This window comes from Dermochelys coriacea, chromosome 3, assembly GCF_009764565.3.
Source record: "Dermochelys coriacea isolate rDerCor1 chromosome 3, rDerCor1.pri.v4, whole genome shotgun sequence".
Classification (NCBI taxonomy): domain Eukaryota; kingdom Metazoa; phylum Chordata; order Testudines; family Dermochelyidae; genus Dermochelys; species Dermochelys coriacea.
The window spans coordinates 45,548,521-45,572,864 of record NC_050070.1 but is presented as its reverse complement, the minus strand read 5'-3'; the positions used below and the strand labels follow the sequence as shown (position 1 = coordinate 45,572,864).

Here is a 24,344-nt window from a genome sequence, read left to right as displayed (position 1 = left end):
GGCTTTGGGTCTGTGTTCGCCTGTACAAATGGGTGAGGATTTTTATCAAGCCTTTCCCAGGAAATGGGGGGTAGGGCTTGGGGGGGATATTTTGGGGGAAGACGTCTCCAAGTGGGCTCTTTCCCTGTTCTTTAACACACTTGGTGGTGGCAGCATACGGTTCAAGGACAAGGCAAAGTTTGTACCTTGGAAGTTTTTAACTTAAGCTGGTAAAAATAAGGTTGGGGGTCTTTCATGCAGGTATGTATGTACCCTAGACTTCAGAGTGGGGAAGGAACCTATGTGGAAAACATAGCTACAGTATATAAATTATGGAGTACTTTCTTTTAAAAAAAAAAATCCTTTTTTGTCTTGGTAAAGTAAATTTTCAAATCTATCTTATGGCATTTGCAATGTCAACACAGCTGATCACTACATTTTAACAAACATTAAAACATAATTGCCATTTTTCATTCATTTCTAAAAGTTTAATTTCTTAATTTTTTTGTTCATATATTTCAGTAAGTAAATTGAATGCACTCTATTGTAATAACAAAGTTCATTGATTGAAATATTGCCTACTGAATTCAGCTTGAAAACAAATTGTATGCCAGTATTGTAAGCAGTGTTTTAGCTACGTCAGTCCCAGGATACTAGAGAGACAAGGGGAGTGAGGCAATATCTTTTGTTGAGCCAACTGCTGTAGGTGAGTGAGACAAGCTTTCTAGCTTACACAGATCTCTTGCTTGTCCCTCCTGGGCCAGTATTAACATAACCAAAATAACCATTATTTTATGTCAAAACAGCATAGCAAATGCTCAAATCCTGTTATAAAGTGATAAAGACCTGGAATTTCTGAACTACTGCTTCATTATATATTTTCCACAGCTCTGAAAGTGAAGCTGGCTCACAAAGTGCATGCAATCAGCTTGTGACTCTTACAGCATTAGCAGGGTTGACTCCTTGGTTTGTGCCTTCACTTGGTGTTTCAGTCCATTTTGCTCATTTGGAACTCCATCTCTGCCATCATCTTGATCAGCTGGGCACAGGTTCGTACCTCTTAACTCATAATAATGAAAATATTTAATTATGATTTACTATCATTTTGCCTTCTATATTTGCAGTTTCTTATTCAGGCAGCAAACAGTATGAAAAATCACTACTAGGAAAGGCCATTGGTAAATACTTCAATGCAAACTCGCAACTTCTGTTCTGTGTCGATTTGATAGACTACATTCCAAAAGTAGTGTGACTGACTGACCAGTTTCACTTTGTCTCTTGAGATTGAGTGATTGTATGTAGAAGCAGTTCAGTTTTCTTAGCCCTGACTAGTGATAGCAGGTGCCAGTTCACTCTCGAGCCAACTTATAGAACCAATTCAACTTTTAAACTTTCCAACATATTTACGTTATTGTTGAAATATTTGACAATGTTGCAACCTCTTTAGTAAGGATTCCTTAGTAAAGGAACTGCAGATATAATTGTTCCAATTATGATTTTTAGAAATGTTTTTGTTCAGTGCTCTCTCTCATTGCATTAAAGTCAAATACATTCCAAGAGGTCTTTAAAGTGTCTGATTTCAAATGCTAACAATGCTTTCCTTGGAATATGAACAAATACCTAAGATACCTTTTAAAGGAACTGCTTTTTTCATTAGTAGTTCTGGATTTTTCTGCAAAATTAAAATATATCCATTATCAAATTTTACTAACATTAATGCTAGTATAATCTAGTAAATTAATTGTACACCAGGTAGCCCTGTACAGTACTTAAACTTTTGAGTTATTATACTCCAATTCCAGTTGCTGAAGCTATGGAATTACACATAATGAAAAAAGCAACAATCGGATTAAAATCAAACACAGCTGTTTCATTTTTCAGCAACAATTGAGTTTATGCTGATGCTGTTATCTTTATTGCACCTAAAAGTCCCAGTCAGTATTGGGGGTCTATTGTGCTAGGTGCTGTACAAATAGAGTACAAAACTTGCTGAATCCATTACATTTTTGAACATTTTTGAAAGATAATAGGGCATGATTGTGCAAAAGGCTGAGCATTTTGGTTCCAGTGCAGGAAAGCATTTAAGCATATGCTAATTTTGAACATGTGAATAGTGCTGGTGACATAACAAATTCAACATGTCTATTCACATGCTTAATATTAGACAAGTGTTTAGGTGCTTTGCTGAATCTGGGCCAGGATCAAGCCTTTAATGAACCATATGAAACCCTTGTTATATATTTCTCAATCTTGGAATTTCAAGATTGTTTTGGGTTTAAGTTTTTGAGTGATTATGTTGCTTATGAAAGGGAGGGTACACTTGTGGTTTTTGAATACTCTGCTAATCAGAGCAAGGATAGAAATTTCATTATAAAACCTGTTAATCTGCAGAATGGCAGTTCAACAAGTATGACTGTTACTGATAGTCATTATTTATACTGGCTCATAAATGTGTATGGCATGTTATATGCATACTCCCCCTAGGAACACAGAACTGTCAACCATATGGTTTCTACTCCAAATAAGTTTACAATGTAAGGCCCCAATTCTGCATTGTGTAGTGTGCTGGTACAGGAATCTTCTTGCACTCCACAAAACTGCAGAAATGGTGCCTAACATTGGATTTAACAGGCAAAAAGTGAAAGGCAGAGCTAGGACCAAGGATAACATATATAAGGTTCTTTGGTTGCTTAAGTTTATGGATATATCTGGATGGATTTTATTTTTATGTACATTTTGTTTGCAATGTATAAGGTTATATTATAGTTGTAGTTTAGTTTAAATACTATACACTATTGCCAATAATTTAAAGTTTCAGACATTTAAGATATCCTATGTATTTTACATATTTGGGCCAGATGAAAAGTTCCTCCAAATAAAAATAATTTGGGAAAGCACAAACGTTCTTGAAGCTTGACTGCATTATTGATATCCTATTTTAATTTTATCCATTTTTTAATTTAACAGCACCACCAAGGTTCCTTCAACCATTTATCTCTGATAAAAATGTTCCATCTGAACTGGAATACATGATCGTTACCTTCAAAGAGCCCCACACATCTTCGGCAGTGGAGTGATGAATCAGTCTTCAAGGAGATCCAGTTTTCTACGTGGGCTGACTATATAAACTTTTGGAGTGCTGAAATGTTACTATGCAGAACCCAAGGAGGTCCTAACAGACCAGGGGACTAATAAGACATCTCAGTTAATGAAAGATCTGTATGCCCTTTTACAGATCAAGTTTGAAGACGTCCATCTACCACCCCCAAACAGATGGACTGGTGGAATGCTTCAACAAAACCCTGAAGGAATTACTGCTGAAATTCATAGCCAAAGACCCATGACATTGAGACCAGTTGCTTCTTCCCCTCCTATTTACCATCCATGAGGTACTGCAAGCCTCAACAGAGTTCTCCCTGTTTGAACACTTGAATGGATATCAATTCCTGGGGGTGCTGGACCTCCTCCAAGAGAATTGGGAGGAGTAATCTTGCATTGTCTAGTACATTATTTTCCTGTGGGAAGACTTGTAGAGACAAGGGGCACTCACCCGGGAAAACTTGCTGAGAGCCGAACAAGAACGCACCTACAACAAAAGTTTGAGTTCACAGCTGGGGATAGGGTCCTGCTACACCTCCCTGTGTCAGTCGAAGCTGATGGCACAGTGGTGGTGAAGGTGGAGGCCATTAACTACAGTATACGCCAGCCTGGGAGACATAAGGAAACACATCTATCACATCAAACTGCTCAAAGCCTGGAGGGAGCAAGAGGCCCTCTTAATATTGCCAGATCCACCAGAGCTAGGTCTCCAGAGGATTACTGACACTGACCCTGGACTTGTACCATTGGGAGAAGAACTGCTGCCAGAGCAAGAACACCAGCTACAACAGTTGATAGTAGCCTTCCGTGCAGTCGTCTCATCACCACTGGGATATACCCGCCTGGCACAACACCACATAGATACTGAGCCAGGGAAGAAAATTTGTGAAAATCCTCAATGCGTGCTGTAAAAGCTGTGGGAAATGATCTGGCAGGAGTTACAGATAATGGAGATAGGGAGGAATTCCAGAGTGAATGGTGGAGCCCCATCATATTGGTGCCAAAACCCAACAGATTGACCCACTTTTGCATTGACTTTTGGAAGGTAAACGCTATTTCCAAATTCGATGCCTATGTGATTCCCTGGGTCGACAAGCTGCTTGAAAGACTAGGGACGACCAAGTATATTTCAACCCTGGACCTCAGTAAGTGTCACTGGCAGATCCCCTCATCAACAAAATGCAGGCACAATGTACCACTCCCATGACAAAATGCCAGATACACTGCTTCCTTGGCGTCATGGAGTACGACCAGTACTTCATATCCAACTTCACTACCATTGTCGTGCCCTTGACAGACCTGGTAAAGAACACTAGCCCAAGGAAGATCCTGTAGTCGGTGGCCTGTGAGAGGACCTTCCAGGAGCTAAGAGTGGATGAGCCAAGAACCCGTGCTTGCCCATCCAACTTCAACAAGAAGTTTACAATCCAAACAGCCGCCTCCAAGGTGAGCCTCGGTGAGATGCTATCCCTAGACATCAATGGAGAAGAAGTCGTTTCTGCAAGAAACTGCCTACTTGCTCCCTGAGAAGTGGGCCCTAGCAGTGAAATGGGCAGTGGATGCTTTAAAGTACTACTTGTGCAGGAATGTCTTTCAGCTAATGACTGACCAGGTGCTGCTACAGAGACTGAACACCATGAAAGAACACCAACCCCAGGATTGTGGTGGTACCTCTCCCTGCAGTTGTATAGCTCTGAAATCCTTCACTTGCTAGGGAAGGATCACAAAAATGCAGATTTTTTTTTTTCCTTGAGAGATAGGGTTGCAAGAAACACAGAACCGCTTTCTGGCCCTGATTCTGAAGAGGGAGACTGTGGTGGAGTGTATAAATCCCTCACTGGACAGAAGAGGATTAAGGAGCAACTGGGTTCAGGAGGCCCTGCCCTCTGTCTATGCCAAGCATTCTTGGGATGGAGGCAGTGTTTAAAAGGCAGCCAGACAGTTCAGTTGGCGCTGGCAGGCCAAGGAGAAGGATGTGCTCTGGGTCCAGGGGAGACGTGGCTGGATCCTGCAACAAGCCAGGGAATGGGGGGAGCCACAGCCCTCAGACTGGGACCATGGCAGGAAGCCTAGAAGGCAGCACTCCCCAGGGATGGCCGCTGGCTGGGATGCAAAGGAAGGGAGTTGACTTGATGCTGACGCAACTCAGGGAAGTTGACTTGATACTGATGCAAGGCACTACAGAGTGAGCAAAGCCAAACCAGCCTCCCAGAGCCCTGAGTCAGAACCTGGTGGAGTGGCAGGACTGAAGTTCTCCTAGCCCACCCAAGAACTGTGCCCACTAGCTGGGGTTGCTGCCAGAGACTAACCATTGAGTGTAGCTGTCACCGTGGGCCCTAACCGCTAGACGGGAAATGCTGCCTCCCACCCAGGAAGGGTAATACTGAAAACCATGATGAATGATGCTTTTGACAAATAGAAAAGGAGTACTTGTGGCACCTTAGAGACTAACAAATTTATTAGAGCATAAGCTTTCGTGAGCTACAGCTCACTTCATCGGATGCATTTGGTGGAAAAAACAGACTGTTTTTTCCACCAAATGCATCCGATGAAGTGAGCTGTAGCTCACGAAAGCTTATGCTCTAATAAATTTGTTAGTCTCTAAGGTGCCACAAGTACTCCTTTTCTTTTTGCGAATACAGACTAACACGGCTGCTACTCTGAAACCTTTTGACAAATAGCTGTCCCAATCCATGAATTTTTGTGTGGACTTTTAGGGTTGTGGATTAGCCAAGTGTGTATTGGGAAGTTTTTGATGCAGGTGACAAGTCAGAAAGCAGCCAGAGCCAACTGATTTAATTTGTTTAACAGTAGGCGTTTCCTTTACCTATTGGACAAAATTGGATTCACCTCCCAGTAGGTGGAGCTACAAAACCTTATAACTCAAAAGGTATGATTTCTTATTCAAGAAGAGTTTGGATTGGATCAGGAGTCAGAGGTTAGTACTGAGTTTTAGAAATGTACAGGGAGTTGACCAAACTGTTTGAAAGCAACTTCAGCGAATGGGTCTAATGGATTAAATATTAATAGAATTGTTGTGCTAACTTTCTGTATGATAAGGTTGATGTGCATTAAAGTAGTTTGGGTGCTGATCAACTGCTTGCTGTAGCAGAGGGAGAAAAGGGGAATCCAGACGTCAGAAGGGTTAACAGAAGAAAGAGAAAATAATAATTTCAGGGTGGATCAAGACATGGCATGTCTGAAGGCAAAGTGAACACTGCATGTGTTCCTAACCCCATTTCAGCTCCATTGTTGCCATGGCATTAGCTATTATGGGAGAGCTAGCATACAGTAGGTGCTGCCAGCATTTTTTCTGTCAAATCAGGTAGATCTACCCTCGGCAGAGTGAGATGACACAGTGCTAAAAACACTGGTGGCTGCCTATAGCTCTATCTACACAAGCGCTCACACTGCTCCTGCTGGTGGAGCCTGAACTGGTGTTAGCCATGATAGAAATCTAGGGCTAGAAGGGACCTCAAGATCTCATCTAGTCCATCCTCCACCCTGCCATGAGGTAGGATTAAGAATTCCTAAACCATCCCTAACAGGTGTTTGTCTAACCTGTTCTTAAACCTCCAAGGCCAGGGATTCCTCAACCTCTCTAAAAAGAAAAGGAGTACTTGTGGCACCTTAGAGACTAACAAATTTAACTGTCTGTATCTGTGCGAGTTTTTTCATGAAGTTGACAGATTTCCACTCTATACGGCTAAATTCAGTGCCTTGCATAATCACAGGTTTCAGAGACGGCTGCTACTCTCAACCTCTCTGTTCCAGCTCTTATTTATCCTCAGATATTAGGAAAAAATTTCTACATTTAATCTAAATTTCCTTTGCTGCAAACTAAATTGATTACTTCAGTGCTGGGACATCTTTCTGAAAAGAGAGGCTAGCATGGATACAGTTTGGGAGCACAAGCTGAGGGAGGGGAAGGAGCAAGGGGGAGAGGCAGCAATAACAGGAATGCAAACTTGGAATGAAGTTTTTTTTTTCCACTGGATTCGCCTTGCTGCTGTACAAGCTGGCTGACGGAGCAGAGGAGGTAAAGAGATAATCTAAAATGATCAAATAAAGAGCTGAACTCCTCCATAACAAATACCATAATATCTTCCTGAGGACACAGGAGGCAGCTGGGACTGGTGGAAAAGATCTTTTAATTGAATGCAGAAAGTAGGACAATATAATTTTGCTTTAGACTTTTCTGCAACTACAACAAAATGGCTACTAGAGAAAATGTGTCTAAGGAGAGTCTCTTCTGAGTCTTTAATGTCTGAAGTTCTGTTATTTATAAAACAGGGCAAAGTCTAGCTTGGTGAATAGCTGAAGGTTTACCAAAGTATACAGCACGCACCACAGCTTTCTGATTAGAATAAAGCATTTTGTAGGGGAGTTTTTCTGCAAATTTATTCTAGTCATTCTCTGAGGTGTGGCAACATGCTAAAGAACACTGTCTATATAACATGCTGAGACATCTAGAGGTGAAAGCAAAATTATTAGAGAAAATGCTGAAGGAACAGTGTTCTATTTATAGTATTTTAATTTCCTCCTCACTACTACACTTAATGAAAACCGGGTCAAATCCTTAGTTGGTACAAATCATTATCATTCCCTTCACTTCACTGGCTGAGGATTGGTCCCACTGTTCTGATTTTTGTTACATGTAAGAGTTTTACACTTCAGTATTTACAGAAATGTGTTACCAATAGAAGTGATGAAAAATATCATAATAGCTTTATGAGCACTAGACATAACTAATTATATTACTATGCACTAGCATGCTGTTACATGCATGGCCTATTTTTAAATGGGACTTACTGGGAGCTAATGTGGTCCAGTGGTTGGACCCTGGATTAGGAATCGGGAGACTGTTTTATATTTATTTTATTTATTTATTTATTTATTTTTATATATATAATATAATTAATTAGATAGATTCATGGATAGGTCCATCAGTGGGTATTAGCCAAGATGATTAGTGATGCAACCCCATGCTCTGGGTATCCCTAGTCTCTGATTGCCAGAAGCTAGGACTGGGTAACAGAGGAGTTACACACTCCCTGATTGCCTGTTCTGTTCATTTCCCTCTGAAGCTCCTGGTATTGACCACTTTCGGAAGATAGGATACAGGGTTAGATGGACCATTGGTCAGATCCATTATGGCCATTCTTATCTGCCTATGCCATTGATTTGCTGGGTGGTCTTGGGCAAGGTCCATGCATACCATGTAAAAGGGTCATAATGATATTTGCGGTCATCTGTACAGTATTTTGAGAGTTTCAGTCATAAAGCACTCTACTAATTAGAACTGAAATAATTTGGGCTTTAAAATAGTCAGTTACATTTTAGTTCTTTTAATGCAAGGATTCTCAAGCTTTTCAGTGTGCATCATATTTTACCAAGGTGTATTGCATGCACACATACACACCCTTCCCATTTGTAATTGCATAACATTCCAGGTGCAAGGACAGCAATTGCTTGCATGAAAAAGTTATACTAGAAAGGTATTTCATGTGTATTTAACGTTATCACCTGGATTAGCAGGTGGAAACAAGGACAGTTAGCATCCTGTAACCACAGACTGTAGTTTGAGAGCAGCTGTTTGAATGAATTACAGATAACTATCACCATAGGTGATAAATTCATAAAGTGAGGCTTTCACATACCATGGATAACATTTCATCTGTTTATTTTTTTAAAAAATAAAGGTCAGATTATCAAAGGTGCTGAGCAGCAAATCAACTCCCACTAACTGATTAATGACACAGTAAATTGTCCCTTGAGATTAGGAGCTAAAAGAAGATTGAAGGTCAAGCAAGTTCCACAATGGCACTTTCGGAGCAGCTTCTCTGATCGTCAGGCCATTAATGTTTATATTTATACTCTTTGGAATCACCTTTCTTTCCCGTCAACCTATAGTAAATCCTTTCTTCTGGTGGATATTATAGTTTGCAAAAAGAACATATAGGTTCGTTCCCAGAGTCCAGCGTTGCAACAGTTTCTAATCCTATTGTGTAATTTATTCAGTTTGCTCTTTAGGCTCCTGGGACAAATGTTTCATTGCTTAATCTGAACTTCAGAGTTTTAGTCTCTTCCTTTTTGTTGACTTTAAAATAGTGTTGACATTCAGCTCATTGCACAGGTGTTTTGTATAATTAGGATCTTTCAGCAGAACTCTTCACAGCTGTTAGGGAATGAATAAAACTGAATCCAGTGGTCTTCATGGAGCCCTTACCTACTTCTGATTTGGGATTGGACAAAATTTTACAAGCCTATGTTCCTGATATTGGCCCCAAATGGCAAAAAACTCTCAAAGCAGTTGATTTCATGGCATTTCAGTCCATTTAAATGAGTTTCTCTCCATGAGACAACAGGAGCAGCAATAGGGCATGGAGCTAGCCAGCTAGCTAGCTAGCTTCCCTTTGGGGTGGGTGGAGGGGATAACCAACACAGGGAAAGAGAGAAGGGAACAGAAGAAGGAAAGGTTCCCTAACCTGAGATTTTTATAGGCCTTTATTTCAGCATCTATGGTAATGCAACTCCCTCCCCACAATATTACCAGGTGCTTTTCTAGCCTGTGATTCTAGCATTTAGCTACAAATCCCTCCATCAGTGAGTGCCTTTCTGAGCCTTTTGGTCCAGCATTGAGAGAGAAGAATTCCAGCATTCTGAGAAAAGCTACTGCTCCTGTCTGGTCCTCAGTGTTTTTTTGTTTGTTTGTTTGTTTGTTTTTTATAGCCAGCATTATTTTTTTTATTTGTATAATTGTAGCAAGTAGGAGCCCTAGTGACAGGTGCTTGAGAAATGCAGATATATTAAATACAATGAGCAGGGAGACTTGAGAACGCAGTGCTAACTTCCTGAGTCACAGACACTGATCTCTCTTGTGTTTTGATTCTTTGAAATCTTTTCCTTTTATTTAATTAAACAGGAAGCTAGACACTTGGAAGCATGGCTGGGAAACCCAAACTGTACTACTTCAATGGAAGAGGCCGAATGGAAACGATACGGTGGCTGTTGGCAGCAGCTGGAGTTGAGGTTCGTTTCTGTTTTATAGAGAAACCAAGTTGGCAATGCATAATTTGGTGGCAATGACTGTTCCATATTGCAGATGTGACCATTTTAAGTCATTAGTTCAGAACTCGTTGCCCATAGAATCATAGGACTGGAAGGGACCTCAAGAGGTCATCTATTCCAGTCCCCTGCACTCATGGCAGGACTAAGTATTATCTAGACCATTCCGGACAGGTGTGTGTTTAACCTGCTCTTAAAAACTTCCAATGAGGGAGATTCCACAACCTCCCTAGGCAATTTATTCCAGTGTTTAAAAAATACCCTGACAGGAACTTTTTCCTAATGTCCAACCTAAACCTCCCTTGCTGCAATTTAAGCCCATTGCTCCTTGTCCTATCCTCAGAGGTTAAGAACAATTTTTCTCCCTCCTCTTTGTAACAACCTTTTATGTACTTGAAAACTATCATCAGATTCATGTCCCCTCTGTCTTCTCTTTTCAGACTAAACAAACCCAATTTTTTCAGTCTTCCCTCATAGGTCACGTTTTCTAGACCTTTAATCATTTTTGTTGCTCTTCTCTTGGACTTTCTCCAATTTGTCCATCTTTCCTGAAATGCGTTGCCCAGCACTGGAGGTATACAAGTGACTATACAGCCAGCATGTAAACTTATGACTAGATGTGTGATCACGTCTCCCTTTACTTGCTTTCCCTGGTGGCAATGAGACATAATTACAGTTAATGGAGCTGCTCCATTAGGTCAAATAGTAGGGCCCAGGTTCTATACTTACTGATGACCATTGTAGTCAACGTTTTATATATTCCCCCCTCTTTTTCCAGTCCCCAGAGGACATGAGTCTTTCACAGCCTCACCTGCAGAGCCTAGCTCTGTACCTCAAGCCATAGAGATGCATGCTTCCAACTCTGAAAGTCTCCGTTTCAGTGCCTGATATTGGCCAAGATGGAGACCATATGCCTATCGTTGTGGGGCTGGGGTCTCTATGTCCAACACGATACTAATATTAGTGAGTATCTTGTGAAACTAATTGCTTTCAATGTTACCTCTGGAAGGCATGGCTGCTCTGACATGCCAGTTGGCAGTCAGCCAGGAAGCCTCTGGGGATTCTTGCTGCTGCACAACCCTTTCTCTTCCCTTGCCATGTGTTGTGGCAAAAAAGTCACTGAATAGCCCAACAGCTACTGTGTGTGCTCTCCCTCCTCCAGCATGGCTCTGCTTTCAGCCCACCACGGGGAGCTTAGATACCCCAGTCATTGCCTGTCATGAGTGCAAGAACGTTATGGCTGCCTCTTGCATAGAAGAGTTTGTTTTGCTCTCTGGTCGCTTTGCACATCTGGGAAGGGATAGTCAATCTAACACTGGCTTCTACACAAAAGGCATTTTAATTAAGCATAAAGGGAGAACAGGACAGAGGCAGGATTTTATCTAAATACAGAATATTTTAAAGTCTTCAGCTGCTTTTTACGTGAAAAATTCTAAAAGCAAATACTCTAATCATTCTCAAGTGATTCCTAATCTAACACGTGCAGTAATAATGAAACTATTTTCTCTTTTTTTACCCATTTGTTTTCCAGTTTGAAGAACAATTCTGTGAAACAAGGGAAGATCTTTTAAAGTTGGGGCAGGGTGAGTGTGTGTGGGTTTTTTTTTTAAATTAGAACTGTTTGTGGATCCTAATGTGGAATTCTTGAAAATGTAATTCTTTTAAAAAGACTGGTTCTGGTTCATGAACATGATGAATCAAAATTGCACATTGCAGTAAGACCATTTTGTTTCACTCAAATATTGGACACCAACCTCCACTCTGTTAAACTATATGTTACTCTATAGTTTCTTTGGTACAGTGTTTCGAGATGGTCAGATTAAAGACATTATATAAAAAGTTACTGTTTTGGAAAGTTCATATGGAGCATGATAAAAGTTTTCTTGGGGGGCCAAATCCTTCAGTCTTCACCTATTGACCTCAGTGGGAACTTTACCTGAGTAAACTACACAATGCACCTTTTGTACCTTTCTTTGAATCACTGTTAAAGGTTTTATTTTGGAGACATTATTGGATTTGCAGCAATTCTAAGAAGTTTATTGTTATAATCCAAGCTATTAGTATGTTTACCCTTTTCCACAAGAAATAGCATTCACCTTTTACTGTAAACTTTTCACTTCACAGTATAAGATAAAAGACCTTCAACTTAAAAAAACTTCTAACTTGTTGTTGTCTCTCAATTCCACTGCAATGATAGTTTGGGGAAAGAGACTGTAATTTATTTGAGTCATGCTTCTCACTTTTCTTTTAAAAGATGGATATCTGCTGTTTCAACAAGTGCCCATGGTGGAAATTGATGGAATGAAGATGGTGCAGACCAGAGCCATTCTCAACTACATAGCAGGGAAACACAATCTCTATGGGAAGGACCTGAAGGAGAGAGCACTGTACTTTAACAGCACTAATTTTTTCTGATAGCAATAAAATTTATTTTATGTGTAGTACAAGGGGGGGGGAGCCTAATAAATTATATGATGAGCCAGCACATTTCTGTTTACCTCCCGCCAAGATCAACAATACTAAGGTCTGGAATAACATTAAATAACTAGATTAGAGAGATGTGAGTTCATCTTGATTAGCTCATCAGAGGTCACTGCAGTTTTCAAAATTCAGCCAGTCAGATAACAAATGCTCTGTAGCTGCAGAGGTCAGAATTTCTCCTAATATCACTCTCCATTTCCAGGAAGACTATTGGTCTTGTCTCCCACAGGTGCAAGCAGCACACAGTTCTTGCAAGCTAAGAGCCAAGGAAATCCCTGCCCTTTGTCCCCATGAACTGCATATTTAGGAGAAGGATGCTCTTGCAGACAGAACTGTCCCTATGTGTCCCCAAACTCCTCAGATTAATTAGCAAGGGCAAATAAATTGTATTGTTGTATGATGGTCTAGTGGCTATGGATACAAATCACTTATAGCTAAAGTGATGTCCCAACTTAATTCTTAACTAGTGTCACTAATATTAGATCTTAGGTAGATTAGAGATTTGGGTGATTTAGATAGCTATGCTTAACTTTTAGAAGCTAAGTATGAAAATATTTGCCCTGTCTTTAATATAGATGATTCAAACCATCTCTGAAAAAGGAGGTGATGTCTTATATCGGTGTTTTTTTGTTTTTTTTTTTAAATGGCAAATACAAATTGGTCAGTGGTAAGTCTTCTGGCATTTAGCCTCCTGACCCTGGAATTATTTCACCGCAGGAATCTATATGAATACTAGTTGTTCAAACCAATGTGAACACACTTTGCCTTTCAGGATTGATATGTATGTGGAAGCAACAATGGATCTGAATGAAATTATTATGCATCATCCTATCCAGCCACCGGAGGCAAAGGCAAAGCATCTTGCCTCAATCATTGAGAAGGCCACAACCAGGTACTTCCCTGTATATGAAAAGGTATGTGACAGTAAGGCAACAATTTACACCCATTGAAGTATTGGTCACTTGATGATATTTCCTGGATCTATGCTAGTAAATGCACATTCAACCTGTATTGTATGAGAACAGATATATTTGGAGTGCCCATGGAAGAACTAGTTAAGGCAAGTATAAATTTATGAGCTTGCTTGATGGAATTTTCTTAGCCTCATAATGGCAAAGCTGCACAAGAACCTGGATAATTTTTGTACTCCAAATTTCCAGTGACATCTTTTAGTAAGCCCCTTTAAGAGACTTCATTAGATGCCAAAGTAGCATCAGCATCTCTTCTGTGCTAGGTGTCTTCCTGAAGTATTCTTGGCACATGGTGCTGTCTGTACAATGTACATGCTATATAAAGTACATTACAGTTCTGCTTGTAGCCCACCCAGTGTGGGGAGCCAAGCGCTAGTTGGGCTTCAAGAACCAACCTGGTGTTGGAAGCGTTTTATAGTTATCCAATACCAAATTCACCCCTTACTGGGGAGAAAGGAGAGAAGGATGCGAAATGTGCAGGAATAGGTGAAGGTGTCCCATATATTCTACTGTTCACTGAACTGAGAAAGTCGTAGTGGCTTGGAATTCTCTAAGTTTCTGACAGGTTTCAGAGTAGCAGCCGTGTTAGTCTGTATTCGCAAAAAGAAAAGGAGTACTTGTGGCACCTTAGAAACTAACAAATTTATTAGAGCATAAGCTTTCGTGAGCTACAGCTCACTTCATTGGATGCATTTGGTGGAAAAAACAGAGGAGAGATTTATTTATATTTATATACACACACACGTTCTCTGTGCCACAAGTACTCCTTTTCTTTTTTCTAAGTTTCTGGTGAGCCCCCTACAGCTATTTGGAATAACTATCGTGTTGCATGGAGTGTCAGGAGGCTCCATCAGATGTGCCTTGTCTCCACTGCACCATTGATAGTGTTTGGAAACTGCCTTGTGCAAACATTTTAAGATCAATTTTCAGTTGGCAACTGCGCACACCTATGGCACACTCTACAGTATTATTAATAACTGTTAAAAGAATGTCTTACTACCTGGTCTATAAAATGTTTGTGGGGTTTTATTTTATTTTTAAGGATTATGCTTTGCCTGCACTGGCAGTAAAACTATTAGCTGGAATTTCTTAAGGTAACTTATTTCAAATGGTTTCTGAGCCTGGTCACTCTTGCATTGAGGAGGACCATGGAAAGGGACTATAAATCCCCATGTCCAACCCATTTCAGCTGTGATCATAAGAGCTACGGATTTAAAAAAAAAACTCCTATCAGAGAGACCATACCTTCCTGTCACACCCAAAACTGTGTTTTGAATAAGGCCTACCACAATGGTGAAATTGAGTTTTCTAATTGTTCAAACAATCCTGTATTTTGTATTGCTTCCTTTCAACGGTAACTCTTACACAGACCTAGATGTGATTTTTGAAATGTCAGATTAGGCTTAACTTTGTTTTTATCCAGAGCACAGACCATCTCATTTATATGCATAAATTCATTGTCTCTTTTCCTGTAGGCTTTGAAAGACCATGGACAGGATTTTCTTGTTGGCAACCAATTCAGCAGGGCAGATGTACAGCTGCTTGAAACCATTCTAATGACAGAAGAGAGTAAGCCTGATATACTCTCCAAATTCCCTGTTTTACAGGTAAAATAATTAATATCTTTAACAGTCAATGAAATGTGTAGGGACAGATCCTCATTGAAGTCAATGGAGCTATGTTGCTTTACACAAGCTGATGATCTGAATAGAATAGTAAATATGGCAGGCGACCAGCTTGGCTTAATGGTGAAATCTTAGCGGATCTTAAACATAAAAAAGAAGCTTACAAGAAGTGGAAGGTTGGACATATGACCAGGGAAGAGTATAAAAATATTGCTCGGGCATGTAGGAAAGATATCAGGAGGGCCAAATCGCACCTGGAGCTGCAGCTAGCAAGAGATGTCAAGAGTAACAAGAAGGGTTTCTTCAGGTATGTTGGCAACAAGAAGAAAGCTAAGGAAAGTGTGGGCCCCTTACTGAATGAGGGAGGCAAGCTAGTGACAGAGGATGTGGAAAAAGCTAATGTACTCAATGCTTTTTTTGCCTCTGTTTTCACTAACAAGGTCAGCTCCCAGACTGCTGTGCTGGGCATCACAAAATGGGGAAGAGATGGCCAGCCCTCTGTAGAGATAGAGGTGGTTAGGGACTATTTAGAAAAGCTGGACGTGCACAAGTCCATGGGGCCGGACGAATTGCATCCGAGAGTGCTGAGGGAATTGGCGGCTGTGATTGCAGAGCCCTTGGCCATTATCTTTGAAAACTCGTGGCGAACGGGGGAAGTCCCGGATGACTGGAAAAAGGCTAATGTAGTGCCCATCTTTAAAAAAGGGAAGAAGGAGGATCCTGGGAACTACAGGCCGGTCAGCCTCACCTCAGTCCCTGGAAAAATCATGGAGCAGGTCCTCAAAGAATCAATCCTGAAGCACTTAGAGGAGAGGAAAGTGATCAGGAACAGTCAGCATGGATTCACCAAGGGAAGGTCATGCCTGACTAATCTAATCACCTTTTATGATGAGATTACTGGTTCTGTGGATGAAGGGAAAGCAGTGGATGTATTGTTTCTTGACTTTAGCAAAGCTTTTGACACGGTCTCCCACAGCATTCTTGTCAGCAAGTTAAGGAAGTATGGGCTGGATGAATGCACTATAAGGTGGGTAGAAAGCTGGCTAGATTGTCGGGCTCAACGGGTAGTGATCAATGGCTCCATGTCTAGTTGGCAGCCGGTGTCAAGTGGAGTGCCCCAGGGGTCAGTCCTGGGGCCCGTTTTGTTCAATATCTTCATAAATGATCTGGAGGATGGTGTGGATTGCACTCTCAGCAAATTTGCGGATGATACTAAACTGGGAGGAGTGGTAGATACACTGGAGGGGAGGGATAGGATACAGAAGGACCTAGACAAATTGGAAGATTGGGCCAAAAGAAATCTAATGAGGTTCAATAAGGATAAGTGCAGGGTCCTGCACTTAGGATGGAAGAATCCAATGCACCGCTACAGACTAGGGACCGAATGGCTTGGCAGCAGTTCTGCGGAAAAGGACCTAGGGGTGACAGTGGACGAGAAGCTGGATATGAGTCAGCAGTGTGCCCTTGTTGCCAAGAAGGCCAATGGCATTTTGGGATGTATAAGTAGGGGCATAGCGAGCAGATCGAGGGACGTGATCGTTCCCCTCTATTCGACACTGGTGAGGCCTCATCTGGAGTACTGTGTCCAGTTTTGGGCCCCACACTACAAGAAGGATGTGGATAAATTGGAAAGAGTACAGCGAAGGGCAACAAAAATGATTAGGGGTCTAGAGCACATGACTTATGAGGAGAGGCTGAGGGAGCTGGGATTGTTTAGTCTGCAGAAGAGAAGAATGAGGGGGGATTTGATAGCTGCTTTCAACTACCTGAAAGGGGGTTTCAAAGAGGATGGCTCTAGACTGTTCTCAATGGTAGCAGATGACAGAACGAGGAGTAATGGTCTCAAGTTGCAATGGGGGAGGTTTAGATTGGATATTAGGAAAAACTTTTTCACTAAGAGGGTGGTGAAACACTGGAATGCGTTACCTAGGGAGGTGGTAGAATCTCCTTCCTTAGAGGTTTTTAAGGTCAGGCTTGACAAAGCCCTGGCTAGGATGATTTAACTGGGACTTGGTCCTGCTTTGAGCAGGGGGTTGGACTAGATGACCTTCTGGGGTCCCTTCCAACCCTGATATTCTATGATTCTATGATCTGTCTCTTAAACATGTACAAGTGTTTCAGATATTGACTAAATTAAAAACTGTTACTGAACAAATCATGTTACGTAGTATAAGAATATGGGGTCAGATTAATCCCCAAAGCCAATCGAGGTGGGATGAATTTGGCTTGATTTAAATAGCATTGAGATGAAGATACAGAGCACCTGATTCTGTGATCTGTTATACCACTTTTACACATGAACATCTGTTGAACCACTCTTGATTTATATTGGTGTAAACAAAAGCTGCAGTGGTTTGCCTTGCAATGAGAAATGAGCCTGATCTAAAACAGTAGATCTGAGCTCTGGAAAAAACTGGATCTAGGTCCAAGCTATGAAGTTTGGATTTGTTTCTTCCTTTCAAAGCCCTCATCTGACAGAAGAGCAACATTGGTTTTGAATCCCCTCAAACGTTAGAGAAAAATTAGATTTGCAATCAGATCTGAATTTGGTGGATTGCAATATCATAACCATCACCTGGTTCTTTTAGAATCCGAATAGAACAAATAACTAAAAATATGGTAATTCTCCTTCAAAGAAACCAAGCAGTATTCAGAGAGTTCCTTAAATGGGCCTGAGATGCCTGCAGGGCTAGATCATCCCAAGGAGTGCCTACTGGCCTACAAATTACTGTGTGCTTCCTTGAATTCTCAATCCTCCAGCGCTAACATGGTGCTTAGGAACAGCTCAGATTAAAGGTTTCTAGTACTTCCACTGCACTTCCTTCCATAGCTTTCCTTTGCCAGCTCCAACTACTTCCTCTACTCTCTCAGGCAAAGTTGCCATATTTCTCAAGCAAACACAGCAAGGGTGGGTCTTAATGCCAACAAAAAATATTGATTGAATTAGATTTTAAAATGTATTGAAGCATTTATATTAGGGTTTGTAAAACTTTCTTCTATTAAAAAAAGAATCTAAGTTTTAGGCCTTACCTGTCTGGGGCCACTGGAGCTGGTTGGGAAATGTTTGCAAAACTGTTAGGAATTTCTTTCAAAAAAAAATATGTTCAATGAAGTTTCTATACAAAATTGGTTTTGGTCAGGGAAAATCCCACTTTTTATTTTTTTTTAAATGGTGGAGAAAGTTAGTGTATGCTGGGATAGGAGGGAGGAGAGAATCGTTTGTCCATCCTTTTTCCAGAGTTGAGGGGAAAGTTACAATAAGAAAGCAAAAGTGGGGTTTTCTCCACAATGTCAAAATGAAAGTGACTGGTACCCCAGGTGGGCCATGCTGAGACTGCTCAATCAGGGCAAACTGCAAAGAATGGGGCAGACGATCCCCCAAACTGGTGATTTATTCTAATACTTTGATTCACCAAGCCAGCAACAAAACAGCTTGTACATCATCTTACTGGTGACCCAGAAGCCAAAACCCTGTTCTCTTAAAGCAACCCAGCCTTGGGCACCCACCCACACAGCCAAGTCAAATATGATGAGGATTACTTAAAATCTTGTTCATTATAGTTAAATTTCTACCAATCCCAAAGGAGTGGACACATTACCCACCAGGTCAATGAATATTCCAGATCTTACCCAATACACACTTACAGCCAATTATTAATAACTAAGCTATATTTTTTAAAAAAAGAGACTAAGTTAAAAGGTCATTATACATAGAGATATGAATAGAGTTTTTAGGTCAGTTTCATAGTAGCGATGTTTCAGAGTAGCAGCTGTGTTAGTCTGTATCTGCAAAAAGAACAGGAGTACTTGTGGCACCTTAGACCAACAAATTTATTTGAGCATAAGCTTTTGTGGGCTATAGACAATTTCATCAGATGCATACAGGGGAAAATACAATAGGATTTTTATATACACAGAGAACATGAAACAATGGGTGTTACCATACACAGTTTAATGAGAGTGATCAGTTAAGGTGAGCTATTACCAGCAGGAGAGAGAGAGAAAAAACCTTTTGTAGTGATCAAGGTGGGACATTTCCAACAGTTGACAAGAACATGTGAGGAACAGTAAGGGGAAAAAATAAACATGGGGAAATGGTTTTACTTTGTGTAATGACACATCCACTCCCCGTCTTTATTCAAGCCTAATTTAATGGTGTCCAGTCTGCAAATTAATTCCAATTCAGCAGTCTCTCGTTGGAGTCTGTTTTTGAAGGTTTTTTTTGTTGAACTGCAGCTTTTAGGTCTGTAATCAAGTGACCAAAGAGAATGAAGTGTTCTCAGGCTGGTTTTTGAATATTATAATTCTTGACGTCTGATTTGTGTCCATTCTCTCTTTTATGTAGAGACTGTGTCCGGTTTGGCCAATGTACATGGCAGAGGGACATTGCTGGCACTTGATAGCATATATCACATTGGTAGATGTGCAGATGAACGAGCCTCTGATAATGTGGCTGATGTGTCTAGGCCCTATGATGATGTCCCTTAAATAGATATGTGGGCACAGTTGGCAACGGGCTTTGTTGCAAGGATAGGTTCCTGGGTTAGTGTTTTTGTGTGGTTGCTGGAGAGTATTTGTTTCAGGTTGGGGGGGCTGTCTGTAAGCAAGGACTGGCCCATCTCCCAAGATCTGTGAGAGTGATGGGTCATCCTTCAGGATAGGTTGTAGATCCTTGATGCGCTGGAGAGGTTTTAGTTGGGGGCTGAAGGAGACTGCTAGTGGCGTTCTGTTGTTTTCTTTGTTGTAACTTTCCTGTAGTAGGTGACTTCTGGGTACTCTTCTGGCTCTGTCAATCTGTTTCTTCACTTCAGCAGGTGGGTATTGTAGTTGTAAGAATGCATGATAGAGATCTTGTAGGTGTTTGTCTCTGTCTGAGGGGTTGGAGCAAATGAGGTTGTATTGTAGAGGTTGGCTGTAGACAATGGATTTGTGGTGTGGTCTAGATGAAAGCTGGAGGCATGTAGGTAAGTATAGGATTTCATGTGGACTGGTCCAGGCTGAGGTTGATGGTGGGATGGAAATTGTTGAAATCATGGTGGAATTACTCAAGGGCTTCTTTTCCATGGGTCCAGATGATGATGTCATCAATGTAGCGCAAGTAGAGTAGGGGCATTGGGGGATGAGAGCTGAGGAAGCGTTGTTCTAAGTCAGCCATAAAAATGTTGGCATACTGTGGGGCCATGCGGGTACCCATCACAGTGCCTCCGATTTGAAGGTATACATTGTCCCCAAATGTGAAATAGTTATGGGTGAGGACAAAGTCATAAAGTTCAGCCACCAGGTTAGCCGTGACATTATCGGGGATACTTTTCCTGTTTGCTTGTAGTCCATCTTTGTGTGGAATGTTGGTGTAGAGGGCTTCCACACCCATAGTGGCTAGGATGGTCTTTTCAGGAAGATCACTGATGAATTGTAGTTTCCTCAGGAAGTCAGTGGTGTCTCCAAGATAGCTGGGAGTACTGGTAGTGTAGGGCCTGAGGAGGGAGTCTACATAGCCAGATAATCCTGCTGTCAGGGTGCCAATGCATGAGATGATGGGGCGTCCAGGATTTCCAGGTTTATGGATCTTGGGTAGCAGATAGAATACCCCAGGTCGGGGCTCTAGGGGTGTGTCTGTGCAGATTTGTTCTTGTGCTTTTTCAGGGAGTTTCTTGAACAAATGCTGTAGTTTCTTTTGGTAACTCTCAGTGGGATCAGAGGGTAATGGCTTGTAGAAAGTGGTGTTCATACTCTGACCTATTCATGATAACGACAGCACCTCCTTTGTCAGCCTTTTTGATTATGATGTCAGAGTTGTTTCTGAGGCTGTGGATGGCACTGTGTTCTGCATGGCTGAGGTTCTGGGGCAAGTGATGCTGCTTTTCCATAGTTTCAGCCCGTGAACATCGGTGGAAGCACTCTAGAAGTCCAGTCTGTTTCAACCTTCAGGAGTCCACCCAGAATCCTTCTTCTTGTAGTGTTGGTTAGAAGGTCTCTGTGGGTTAGTATGCTGTTCAGAGGTGTGTTGGAAGATGGAGACATCAAAAATAGGATTCTAGGTCACCACAGAACTGTATCGTGTTTGTGGGGATGGAGGGGCAGAAGGAGAGGTCCCAAGATGGGACAGACTCTTCTGCTGGGCTAAGAGTATAGCTGGACAGATTAACAATATTGTTGGGTGTGTTTAGGGAGCCACTGTTGTGACCCCTTGTGGCATGTAGTAGTTTAGATAGGTTAATGCCCTTTTTCTTTTGTAGAGAAGCAAAGTGGTGTGTTTAGTTTTTGTAAAGTCCAGCCATGAAGTTTTTGTGGAAAGTTGTTTGTTTGAGAGTATCCAGTTTTGAGAGCTCATTCTTAATCTTTCCCTGTTTGCTGTATAGGACCTTCCCCACTCTGAACTCTAGGGTACAGATGTGGGGACCTGCATGAAAAACCCCCTATGCTTATTTTTACCAGCTTAGGTTAAAAATTCCCCAAGGTACAAACTATTTTACCTTTTGTCCCTGGACTTTATTTCTGCCACCACTAAGCATCTAACAAATATAACGGGGAAAGAGCCCACTTGGAAATGTCTTCCCCCCCCCGAAGCCCTACACCCCCTTTCTTGGGGAAGACTTGATAAAAAATCTTCACCAATTTGCATAGGTGAACACAGACCCAAACCCTTGGATCTTAAGAACAAGGAAAAAGCAATCGGGTTCTTAAAAATTTTTAATTGAAGAAAAAGTAAAAATCACCTCTGTAAAATCAAGATGGTAAAAACCTTACAGGGTAATCAGATTCAAAACACAGAGAATCCTTCTAGGCTAAACCTTAAGTTACAAAAAGACACAAACAGGAATGTACATTCCATTCAGCACAACTTATTTTATCAGCCATTTAAACAAAACCAAATCTAACGCATATCTAGCTAGATTGCTTATTAGCCCTTTACAGGAGTTCTGACCTGCATTCCTGCTCTGGTCCTGGCAAAAACAACACACACACAGACAGAGAACCCTTTGTCCCCCCCACCTCCAGCTTTGAAAGTATCTTGTTTCCTCATTGGTCATTTTGGCCAGGTGCCAGCGAGGTTGTCTTAGCTTCTTAACCCTTTACAGGTGAAAGGGTTTTTTCCTCTGGCCAGGAGGGATTTAAAGGTGTTTACCCTTCCCTTTATATTTATGACAGATGTTGATCAGGTGGTTCCACAGTTTCTCTGAGTGTGGGGCACAATATGTCAGCATAGTCTTTGTGGTATGTAGATTGTAATGGATTTTTTTTTACCTTCAGTCCTTTTGGTATGACGTCCATCTGTTTGCATTTGGAAAGGAAGATGTCTGTATCTGTACAAGGTTTTTTTTCATGAAGTTGATGGATTTCCACTCCATACAGCTAAATTCAGTGCCTTGCATAATGACAGGTTTCAGAGTAGCAGCCGTGTTAGTCTGTATCCGCAAAAAGAACAGGAGTACCTGAGGTACCTTAGGACTAAGAAATTTACTTGAGCATAAGCTTTCGTGGGCTACAGCCCACTTCATTTGATGCATGCAGTGGAAGCTACAGTCGGATGATTTTATATAGGCAGAGAACATGAAACAATGGGTGTTGCCATACGTTGCAAGTAGTTCTTCTGGAATTAGTTCCATAGGTTACAATCCAATGTTCAATATCGGGGTGATCCAGACTGGAGCTGAAGACTTCAGTCTTACAACTCAAATTTCCCCTGATGAAACTTAAACAGAACTCAGATACAGGATCAAGGCCATAGATTTCTTGTTATAGTTCTCTGGCAGCCTCTTGACAGCAGGCATTCCTTGGGTGAAGCATTGTGGCTTTGAAGTAAAACCTCCTATTTTCTGGTTTCAGAGTAACAGCCGTGTTAGTCTATATTCGCAAAAAGAAAAGGAGGACTTGTGGCACCTTAGACTAACAAATTTATTAGAGCATAAGCTTTCGTGAGCTACAGCTAGCTCACTGAAGTGAGCTGTAGCTCTCGAAAGCTTATGCTCTAATAAATTTGTTAGTCTCTAAGGTGCCACAAGTACGGCTTTTCTTTTTTCTCCTATTTTCTGTGTATGCCCAGGTAACTAGTTGCATTCATCAGCATAAGGTAATTATCCATTAACCATGTCATAGACCGTTTTCTACAAACTTCAAAGAGAACAATAGACAATATTACATTTGTGACCTCTGAATCAATAGAATATAGTAACAGACAGGAACCATCTGTTTACTTTTATCTTGTTAGATGCTAACCATGTAAACACATACAATTAGTATTACCTCTAATTCTCTAACAATACAGGTTTGCATTTCAAAGCTCTAGTCAATCTAACATGGAATGGCCCTAATTAGAGATGTATTAGAAAAGTATGTGAATAGTAAAGGCTGAATTTGGGTCATGTAGCCTGCTAGGTGCTTAACCCTTTTGGGCTCAGTGCCACAGAAACATTAGATGACAATGAAATGTTTCCAGGACAATTATTGTTGCTGTCAAAAGCCCAATTTTCAGTGGAAAAAGTTTTTAAGAAAATTTCAGACAGCTCTGAGGCCATGATCCCACAATAAGTCCCAGGTGGACAGTACCCTGCACCTGCACAGGGCCTCCCTGTAGTCAATGGGGCTTTGTTGCACAGCTCACTTACAATTCATTGCAGGGTCAGGCCAGAGGATCTCTTTTTTTAAAACGTGATTAACATATGTCTGGTCCAAGTATCTTTTGCTGTTGTTTCTTTGCTGTTAAATGTTCTACTGTTTCTCATTCCAGGCTTTTAAAGCAAGGATAAGCAACATCCCCACAATTAAAAAATTCCTGCAGCCTGGCAGCCAGAAGAAACCACCACTAGATGCAAAATTACTTCCAAAAGTGATGAGCATTTTCAACATTGACAATAAATGATGGCTTAAAATCATGGCAGCTGTTTTACTGTAGCTGTGTATTAGCTGATAAAACTGCCAAGTGAAGTTAATTCAAAGTGTGAAAATTAGTGACAATCAGTTAACACAAGCTAGAAATTGTGTGCAAAAATTTCCACAGTAAATCCAAATAAGTGCATTAGCACACGAAATGGTTAACTGAATTATAGGCTGCACAGAGCAAAAGAGGTGACATTAAACCACTAGCTTTAAAAGAATAAAATGAAATAAAACATCTCATTAC

General features: G+C 41.1%; 1 protein-coding gene across 4 annotated transcripts in view; it reads left to right on the top strand.

Annotated features, from left to right (window-relative positions):
* LOC119853012 (glutathione S-transferase-like) overlaps positions 1-24,344 on the top strand; it is a 25,819-nt gene extending 1,475 nt beyond the window's left edge. Inside the window, exons 3-10 of one of the 4 annotated variants that reach the window (XM_038395236.2) lie at positions 868-1,028; positions 2,947-5,455; positions 10,004-10,110; positions 11,678-11,729; positions 12,401-12,533; positions 13,400-13,541; positions 15,074-15,205; positions 23,952-24,344. In XM_038395236.2, coding sequence (XP_038251164.1) covers positions 10,024-10,110; positions 11,678-11,729; positions 12,401-12,533; positions 13,400-13,541; positions 15,074-15,205; positions 23,952-24,083 — 678 coding nt within the window. In that variant the 5' untranslated portion in view covers positions 868-1,028; positions 2,947-5,455; positions 10,004-10,023 and the 3' untranslated portion in view covers positions 24,084-24,344. Of the gene's footprint in view, positions 1-867; positions 1,029-2,946; positions 5,456-5,955; positions 6,017-6,976; positions 7,246-10,001; positions 10,111-11,677; positions 11,730-12,400; positions 12,534-13,399; positions 13,542-15,073; positions 15,206-23,951 lie in introns of those variants that run through there. The other 3 variants (XM_043510361.1, XM_038395238.2, XM_043510362.1) reach the window with 3 other exon arrangements.